Genomic DNA, 10371 nt, shown 5'->3' with positions numbered 1-10371 from the left:
TATTCAACGGGTTAAAAGTGATTATTGTAAGTAGTATTGGTCATAAACAAAAGGTAAAGGGGAGGGGGCGTCATGTCATTGGGATCATAGTCATTGACAGCCATAAAATTTAATCTTTTGTATATTTTGCCGTAAAAATTAACTTTAAAATATTAAATAAAATTTCTTATTTTATAAGATAATTGATCTCAAATATCTGAAATTTCAGTATTCAGTAGAAATATAACACATATTTTTATCTAAATATTATCATATAATTAAAAAAATCATTCACTAAATATCTGCCAATGTGGTGAGTGAGACCAACATTTTCGCGTTTCAGCTCTGTTGAATCTTTTCAACCCTGTTGTCTTCATATCATCTTATTTCTTTTTCAACATCTCATTGTAGTTATTTAACGGTTAAATAAATTATTCTATTTATTCAACAGTTTAAAAGTGACTATTGTAAATAGTATTGGTCATAAACAAAAAGTAAAGGGGAGGGGGGGGGTCATGTCATTGGGATCATAGTCATTGACAGCCATAAAATTTAATCTTTTGTATATTTTAGCGTAAAAAATAACTTTAAACTAACACTAATCTAATTGATATATTGACCCCTAATAAATCATTTTTTATATATTTTGATCTCTCTAAATAAATTAGTGGCTCACTGATCTTAAAGACTTTTTTTTGTTTGTGAACATTTAAGAAAAAAAAAAAAAATATATATATATATATATANATATATATATATATATATATATATATATATATATATCATGCGCCAACTATAGAAACTGAAATCTACAACCACTAACTAATAACTTTTTAGTTTTTGTGAGAGTAAAATAGAAACATGGGTTAACCTTAACCGGAGAACTTTAAGTTAACTTTAGGAGAGAAAACAACAAGTTGTCAAAAGTCTTTACTTCCACAAAAATATTTGTGATTTGCCTACGCAAGTCTCTATCTTGATAATTAAGTGGATTATTCCCAAAAACATCATCAGCATGGAGGAAAGAGCGACGGGAAATGACAAAATCAAAGAAACCGGTACACGAGGGGAAATTTCGGACTTGAAGTCAATTGTAATTGGAACAATATAGTAAGACGTTGGTCCACTTATCATGTTTTGGTTGGTTAATATTTAAGTCAATAAATCTTAGTAAGTCAAGAAAGATAATTTAAGGCAACAAAAAATAGATATGAAGACCACATATAAGAGAGACGATATTCACCAAAGCATTTTGTAGTTAAGATAGTCAGACAACCGTTGGTCTCAAAAAAAGGAGAGAGTAAAACCTCCGTCGGCGACGATGCCCACGTATCTAGTCCTCACCGTCTGGTTTCTCTTATGTATCCCAGGTGCGGTTCACCTGGTTCGAGCTCAAAACCGAACCGGAGCCACTACTCATCCCGACGAAGGTCTCTAATCTTGGTGTTCAACACGTACTTTATTGAAATTACAAAAGTTATTTGGTTAAAAAAAATGACTGACGGTTGTTTGTGGGATAAACTGCAAACAGCGGGGGCTTTGAACTCCATATTCGCGGCTTGGGGGATCAAGGCTCCGAGGGAATGGAACATCAGCGGCGAACTTTGCTCCGGCGCTGCCATCAAGGAGGAAATCACCATGGAGGACAAAAACTACAACCCTTTAATAAAATGCGACTGCTATTTCGACAAGTCCACAATCTGCCGCATCACTGCCCTGTACATACATATATATTTCTCTTCTTCTTTTTGTTTTTCCTTAAATATTTTTATCTATCACCTCTTCGATCAATGTTGTTTCACTTTCACAGCAAGGTTTTTGCGAAAGATGTATCAGGACCTATACCTCCACTGCTCTGGACTTTGACATACCTCACCGATCTGTATAGACTTTTACCCTTTCCTTCACTTAAAAGAAAAAGAAAAAAAATACTCAAAAGATGACGACATGCATCTTTCTTTCAGAAACCTGGCTCAAAATTATCTAACAGGCTCCCTTTCTCCTGCAATTGGGAACTTGACTCAACTGGAATGGATGTAATATAAGGCTCATGTTGATTGAATGAAACCTTAATTCTTCTTCCTTTTCTTTTTAATTCTCTCTTTCTTGTCTCTCACGCTACAACGGTTTCTCAACAACTGTAGAACTATTGGGATCAATGCCTTGTCTGGCCCCTTTCCCAAGGAAATTGGTTTGCTTACAAGTCTAAAATCGCTGTAAGCTTTTTCTTCTTATTTAAAAAAAACATAGTAAATGTCAGATTTTGATGCTTCCTTAATATTGAACATATATCTTTTTTGTATGCAGAGGTATTGGTCTAAATAACTTTTCCGGTCCTATACCAGCTGAGATTGGGAACTGCACAAGACTACTGAAAATGTGAGAAACATATATGATATATATAATACTTTTGTGTAATTCACTAATCTCTGCAGTGTTTTTTGCTAAAGTTAATCTCTGCAGTGTTTGATTAATAATCTTTCATAATCATCATCTAGTTTTGTTATTATTTTTATTGCAGATACCTAGGAAATTCTGGACTTAGTGGAGAAATACCTTCATCATTTGCTAATCTTGTAGAGCTGCAAGACGCGTAAGGTTTTCATTTTTATTGAATTCGCATATAGTTAAGTTTCATAGTTGGATTTCTACATTAATTTTTGTTATATACCTATTTGTGACTTCACATTATTTTTTTCTTGGGGTAAGTTTTTCCTTAATGTTTGTAACCAGTTGGTTAAACGATGTGGACGTTACTGGTCCGATCCCGGAATTTATAGGAAAATGGACCAGACTTACTATCTTGTAAGAATGATTTCATTTTTTTCCTTAATTTTTTTAGTCATAGTGGGAAATTCTTCATGCATGGCATGTTTAACTGCATGCAGGAAACTTCACGGAACTCGTTTGAGTGGTCCGCTACCGTCGTCATTTTCCAACTTAACTTCTTTGACAGACCTGTATGTGTTAGTTGCATTGGTGCCAAAATCAATTCTTAGTTACTATCTTCTCCTCTACGTTTATAATCCTATCCTAAAATATTGTAGGAGTGTTGGTGATATCTCCAATGGAAGCTCTTCTCTCGAATTCATCAAAAACATGAAATCTCTAAATACATTGTAAGGGCAACAATTCTACTCCAAGATGTGAGAAATGTTTCCCTCTCCTCCTTGTATTTAACATTTGATGATATGAGTCGCAGAACATTTAGGAACAGCAATCTCACTGGGACAATCCCCTCTAATATCGGGGAATACTCAAAACTGAAACAAGTGTAAGTTACTACATTCTGTCAAGGCTCGTTTTAATTTCCTTTACGTACGATTGAGATGATTTGTGAAAGCCACCCAAAGTGATCTTAACATTGCTGATAATATCATATAATTATTTCTCATTTTTCTCCCTTCATTGTACTTGATGTGTATAATTCGTGTCTGTTTTCCAGTGATTTGAGCTTCAACAAACTACATGGACCAATTCCGGCTTCACTTTTCAACTTGAGTCAACTTACTCACTTGTCAGTTTTCTACTTGTTTTTGTGGGTCTTTTATGTTGGTATGTATTCCCTACCACTACCAGTGATATATAACTGTGGAAAATACTTTTGTTGTCTTTATATTAGGTTTCTGGGAAACAACACGTTCAATGGTTCTTTGCCAACTGAAAAGAGCCGGAGTTTGATCAATATGTGAGTTGTACAAAGTCCTTTCTAATTAATCATCTTTGAAAGCCACAAAATCCTGATCAGATATAATCTGGAAACTATTTTTGATTATATAACATATTATGTAGATCCTAATCATAATTTTCTTCTTTTATTTTTTTTTCAGAGATGTATCCTACAATGATTTGTCCGGTAGTCTTCCTTCATGGGTCAGCTTACCAAACTTGAAACTGTAAGTAAACTATATCTCTACTAATGGGAAACATTTATAAGAATTATAATTACTAAAACTGTATGTTATTTGTGCAGGAACCTTGTTGTTAACAACTTCACCTTGGAAGGTCTAGACAAGAGGTGATTTTATTAAATTATGTTCTTGTTGATGCCTGAAATTCCAGTTTCATATTTTATTTTTCTTCTCCCTAAATCTGTTTATAATTTGGTTAAAGGGTTCTACCAGGACTAAAGTGCCTGCAGAAGAACTTCCCTTGTAATCGAGGCAGAGGAATTTGTAAGTGTGACAGAAATATATCATTATAACCATTGTTCTCAATATATGTTCTAAGGTTTTCTCTACTAATGATTGGTGGTCCAGATTCTGACTTTGCCATCAACTGCGGAGGCTTAAAAATACAGTCTGTTAGCGGAGCAGTATTTGAGAGGGATGAGAAGGATCTTGGATCAGCTTCATTTTTTGTGAGTGATGTTCAGAGATGGGCAGCCACTAGTGTAGGATATTTTGCCGGAATTACCCATAATGTAGGGTTAGAGATACTCAACACTTTGGACTCCGACTCAGAGCTTTTTCAGTCAGCAAGACACTCTACATCTTCCCTAAGGTATTATGGATTGGGGCTAGGAAATGGAGGCTATACCGTAACACTTCAGTTTGCTGAAATACAGATTCTTGGTTCTAACACATCGAGACGTTTAGGAAGACGACCTTTTGACATTTATGTCCAGGTCTGCCCTACCGTACAACTTAACTTTTTGGTGTAATAATCTTCTTGCTGAATTCTTAGACCTTGCTCCGTGTTTCCAGGGAAAACTTGTTGCAAAGGATTTTGATATACGCAGAACAGCTGGTGGCACTGCTGTCCGAGCTGTTCGGAGAGAATATAAAGCAAACGTATCAGAAAATTACCTTGAAATTCATCTTTTCTGGGCTGGCAAAGGATCAACTGCTATTCCTACTATGGGTACTTATGGGCCACTAATATCGGCCGTCAGTGCAAAACCAGGTATCGCAACAACAACTGACGAATTCTTTTTTTTTCTTCTTTTTATTTTTTTTTCTATCTACTTATCGGTTCCACATTGTTGTTTAGATTTTACACCAAATATAGCTAACAGGCCACCACAAAAGGAAAAGTTTGGCACTGGTACTTTTGTGGGTGCTCTTGTTGGCATAGGACTTTTGATCATCTTTCTTGCGGCCGTGGTTATCTTCATCATCCGAAAAAGCAAAAAGCGTTACACAGATGATGAAGGTATAGATGCCATAACACAAAGTAGCCCTTGATCGAACTTCAGTATCATCTTTCAAATTGATTCATATTTTTTGTCTGTTGCAGAGCTGCTTAGTATGGACGTAAAACCTTACACTTTTACTTACTCTGAACTTAAAAGTGCCACTCAAGATTTCGATCCCTCAAACAAGCTTGGAGAAGGAGGATTTGGGTCTGTTTATAAGGTAAACCTCATATCAAAATGAACAAATGTGTTTGGGACTTTTTTAAGAATATACTAAATTTTTTAAGAAATTTGAAAATTACACTCAATACTATAGTTATTTGAAGACTACACATTTTGAAATGAAAATGGACAGATATATCTTTTTTATTAAAAATTATTTTAACAATTAAATAAAAATAATTAAAACAATAAAAACCAAATTTAAATTTTAAAATAATTCAAATATAAAAATCAATTATTTTTTAAAATTGTTAAATTCAACATAAATTATTAATAAATATAAATTATAACAAAAATGTATTTATTGTATTTTAAATAATGGTTACATGAATCAATTTTTCATCTTAAAATTTTGAATTAAAAATATATATATATATATATTGTTGATATTATTTAGATTTAAATTTATGAAACGATCCGACCCGTTTTTTTTAAATAATAATAATAATATAATTAAATACCCTATAATATTTAATTATAAACCAAACAATAAACCAACAACAAATCAACATGCACAGCGGAAGTCAACCAAACCAACTCTAATTTAATATAAATATCATATCAATTAAAAATAATATAAACCATCAACCTAGCATGCTTCTATACAAGGTTCCAACATCAATAACATAACCATAACACAATAACCGAGACCATATATCATCCTCCTCCTCATCGCTATGATTCCACGCTACACATTACCTGCACCACAAACACAATGAGATGCGTGAGTATTACCAGAAATACCCAGTGAGACGATCCTCCCATCTACGCGCTATACACACAAGCAAATCAAAAGTACAACACAAATAAAATATAACAAACCAGTCATTAAATAGAACACTCAATAACACATTCACCACACCTCACATCATCACACAAAACAAGTTATACAACCCAATCGCTTAGATAAGCTCATGGTCACGCACTCACCTTATCAAACTGATTATAACAACGAATACAACCAGTTGAGACTCTCCTAACGTCTGAAACAGCCCAGCAACGCCCTACAACAAGCCACACAACCAAAAACGACTTATAGGAAAACTGGACAGAAACATCAAAAAAGAACCGTCTCAAAGACGAAACCCTAAAATAAAAACCAACCATTACCTATCAAATCCCTCCAGTGAAAAGCTAGCCCTAGATGTCACAAAGCTTCCCAAAAAAATTGAGCACGATCAGATCTCATATGGAACCACAATCGATCCCGAAACACTCGCTGGTCTCAATCCGCGACTGAGAAGAAACGCCCCACGAAACTGCCGATATCTCCTAGAATATTAACTCAAATTCACTTCTGTAAAAAGGAGAGTGTACGAAAAATCTCTTAGATACAACCCTAACAAAAATCAATACCTTTTGAAACGATTTGAGCAGTCGGATCCTCCTTCTCCCAAACCCTGACGATTCTGTTCTTTTTGCTTTGAACACCAAAAATCTAGTTTACTCTCCCTTCTCCTCTTCTCACACGTGAATGAGCACTTCTTCTCTTTGTTTTCTTTCAGTCATTGACGACAATAACAGGAAGGAGGCGTCCTCTTATTAACAAAAAGGGTTTTTGGTTTAATTATAATAAACAATAATTTAATTAGATTAAACCAAGATTTATTTAAACCGAAATTAATTAAACCATCCTTTGATTTAATTAATAAATCGACCAGCTTAGTAAACAACCGAAAATTAAACCGACTTCACTCCAATTCTCGATATAAACTTCCATATTTCATATTTTTCGGGGCACGGACGTTACAATTTATTTAAAAATAAATAATCAAGATTATACAATTTATAATATATATATATATATATTAATGTTTTAGACTTACTTTAATCAATGTTGATTTATTTATAATGTCGATTTTTTGAATAATCATTTTGTTTTTTTAGTTCTCTTGACTTAGTTATCTTTGTCATTGACTAATATTAAAACAGTTGACTTATGTTATGGCTAGTGGATTTATAACATAGTCGATTTTTTTTAACTGTTGTCTTATTTTTTTTGTTCATCGATTTATATTTTTCTGTTTATTTGTTTATTCATTGTTGACTTATTACATTTTACATTGAATTATATTTAAGGTCAGATATTTTTAACGGGTTATTTAAGTTTAATTTTTGTCGACTTATTTATTTTTCCATCGATTAAATAATTATTAGTGAATTGTATATATATATATATATTGAAAACTAATATTATCTGAAATTTTACTAAATATAAATCCAAAAAGAATAATTCTAATTAATTTAATTTTACTATAATAAATTTTTAAAATTAAATTACTAAATAACACCAGATATTTTAATTATTACCTAAGTCCATATTTTATTTATTTTATCTGAATTTTAATCTTTTAATTATTGATTAATATTATATATAATGAATTTATTCATCGTTTTCTAAAAAACATTTAGCAAAATTTCAAATATCTAGTTTACACAATGTTTTTAGAAATAATTTTGTTAAATGAATTAATTTAATTATATTATATTTATTTTCTATTTTTTATTTATTTTTAATTAAGGACAAAATAGTTATTTTGTACAATATATTAGGTACATTTCAAAGACATGAATAATTTAGTATAGATTTCAAATTTCCTATTAAAATTAAGGTATGTATTCAAATTTTTTCAATGTGTTTTCGTTATGATTTAATGTGTTAAATCAACAGGGAAAGCTGAATGATGGAAGAGAGATCGCGGTGAAAGTGTTGTCGGTTGGATCCAGACACGGGAAGGGACAATTTGTTGCAGAAATCGTAACAATTTCTACAGTTCTGCATCGCAACCTAGTAAAGCTTTACGGGTGCTGCTATGAAGGAGATCATCGTTTGCTCGTATATGAGTACCTCCCTAATGGCAGTCTCGATCATGCACTATTTGGCCATGGTTAGTAATGAGCAGCAAGATTAGTACTTATTTATCTTTGATTCTATGCTCCAAGCTGATTTTGGGTTGTTGCAGGAGGTGAAAAGAATTTACATCTTGATTGGCCAACCCGTTTTGAGATATGCCTGGGAGTTGCCAGAGGTCTAGCCTACCTCCACGAGGAGGCGAGTGTTTGCATAGTACACAGGGATGTGAAGGCCAGCAACATTTTGCTTGACTCTAAGCTGCTCCCAAAAGTTTCTGATTTTGGGCTTGCAAAGCTATATGATGACAAGAAAACCCACATAAGTACAAGAGTGGCAGGGACCATGTACGTATCCCCAAACCCTCTACTAATTTTCTTCTTTGCAACAATAACAAATGATGTTGTACCAATGTAGTGGGTATCTTGCGCCAGAGTATGCGATGCGTGGACATCTAACAGAGAAAACAGATGTGTATGCCTTTGGTGTTGTGGCTCTTGAGCTAGTGAGTGGAAGGCCAAACTCTGATGTGAGCCTCGGTGAAGAAAAAAAATATCTTCTTGAATGGGTACGTCCTTATTATTTACTTACATACATTTTGATTGATATATATGGTTTAAGCCGATATAATCGTACGTGGTGTGTATATATAGGCATGGAATCTACACGAGAAAAGCCGTGAAATGGAACTAATAGATCCTGATCTGACTGAATTCAACATGGAAGAAGTGAAACGCATGATAGGAATTGCTCTGTTGTGCATTCAGACATCTTATGGCTTGAGACCACCTATGTCAAGAGTGGTGGCCATGCTTTCAGGAGACGTTGAGGTCAGTGATGTAACCTCTAAGCCAGGCTACCTAACCGACTGGAGATTTGATGACACCCCAAGCTCCTCTTTCAGCGCCTTTCAAACTAAAGACACAGACGCTTCTTCGTCTTACTCCACAGGGTTTGTGACGCCCAGAGATGGCGACATTCAGCCAATGCTTGGAGTCAGGATCAATGAGGGGAGATGAGAATGTTTCTCCTCTATCTGTCCAAATTTTTTTTTGTACTTTTAAAATGTATCGCAATGCTTGGAGGCTGACAATAACATATTGAATCTCTTATGTTTATTCCTCTAGATTAGAAAGAAACAAATTGAAAGCTTGAAACATAGAAACGCAGAAAGAGATTGGCGACATACAAGAAGAACTGTCAGACTTACCTGCTATTGATTCTTGGACGTCTTTGAAAGAGGGAATAAATTTAGAGATTCCAGATTTTGAGATTAGGGGTTAAGGTTTTTGAATCGAACTTTTTTTTTTCTCTCGATTATCGCAAAAGGGAAGAGGAACCGGTAGACGTTGGATTTTGGTTTTAGTTTTTACAAAACTCTACTTTTATAGCCCATCAAGATTTCATAAATGTGATTTTCCCGAAAAATATAAAATTTAGATTTTGATGGTTTTTGTCAATTTTTAAAGAAAATCTAAAATCTATCTTTCATTAGTTTTTCTCAACTATTTATTATATTTATTTTTAAATTCTCATTCATTCGTTAATTTGAAATCTTCTTGTACAAGAGTTGATACATCAAGATTACATCTGACACTTAACAAATCAAAGCACACATCTACAAATACATAATCTATCCTTGAAAAAAATGATGGAGAAGTGAATTTTCAGGATGCTTTCGAAACTGAAGCCTTACTCGCCAACAGATAAGTAAATCAGTTTCTTTCCCTCTCCAGAGTCAATCCCAAAATAATGAGATAGTCGTTATTGGCTATCTTCCCCTCGAAGAAACTCCATTGTCGTCTACTATTGTCGATGATACTCCATATTTTCTCTTGTATTGAATCTTCAATTCTCCGTGAATTCGTTATGTCTGGATCGCACATTGACCGATCGCTATACCACATAAATCTCAAAAACTTATACTCAAACTCTTTCATTGATCTCATTTATTTTGTTAACTTGACTTTTTCTTTCATTTTTTATTTATTTTTCAAAAGGTTTTTAATACAAAATCTAAAAAACATAAACCAAAAACTATAATCCAAAAACAAAAACTTGCAAATATTCGTAGCCATTATATATTGGACATTAAAGGGGAAAATACGTATACGAGGCTCGAATATATTGGGTACTACGTTCTTAATCAAACCAACCCTTTAAATAAGAAAAACTTATAGAA

The 10371-nt window shown here is 33.4% G+C and overlaps 1 protein-coding gene across 1 annotated transcript; it reads left to right on the top strand.

Annotated features, from left to right (window-relative positions):
• LOC104742980 (probable LRR receptor-like serine/threonine-protein kinase At1g56130) lies at positions 1219–9307 on the top strand. Its single transcript, XM_019236115.1, has 23 exons — positions 1219–1409; positions 1511–1861; positions 1944–2015; positions 2124–2195; positions 2287–2358; positions 2501–2572; positions 2713–2784; positions 2868–2939; positions 3027–3098; positions 3182–3253; positions 3425–3496; positions 3602–3667; positions 3810–3875; positions 3953–3997; positions 4093–4154; positions 4239–4606; positions 4686–4884; positions 4972–5133; positions 5218–5336; positions 8010–8226; positions 8302–8536; positions 8607–8757; positions 8843–9307. The coding sequence occupies exons 1-23, from the start codon at positions 1339–1341 to the stop codon at positions 9206–9208; spliced, it is 3126 nt and encodes a 1041-aa protein (XP_019091660.1). The 5' UTR covers positions 1219–1338; the 3' UTR covers positions 9209–9307.

This window comes from Camelina sativa, chromosome 14, assembly GCF_000633955.1.
Source record: "Camelina sativa cultivar DH55 chromosome 14, Cs, whole genome shotgun sequence".
NCBI lineage: Eukaryota > Viridiplantae > Streptophyta > Magnoliopsida > Brassicales > Brassicaceae > Camelina > Camelina sativa.
The sequence above is the reverse complement of the archived record's forward strand: the minus strand, read 5'-3'. Positions and strand labels throughout refer to the sequence as shown.

Coding starts and splice junctions, on each gene's coding strand:
- LOC104742980 (XM_019236115.1), top strand. CDS start 1,339: ATGTATCCCAGGTGCGGTTCACCTGGTTCGAGCTCAAAACCGAACCGG. Junction 2,016..2,123: donor TTGACTCAACTGGAATGGAT/GTAATATAAGGC, acceptor CAACAACTGTAG/AACTATTGGGATCAATGCCT. Junction 2,785..2,867: donor TGGACCAGACTTACTATCTT/GTAAGAATGATT, acceptor AACTGCATGCAG/GAAACTTCACGGAACTCGTT.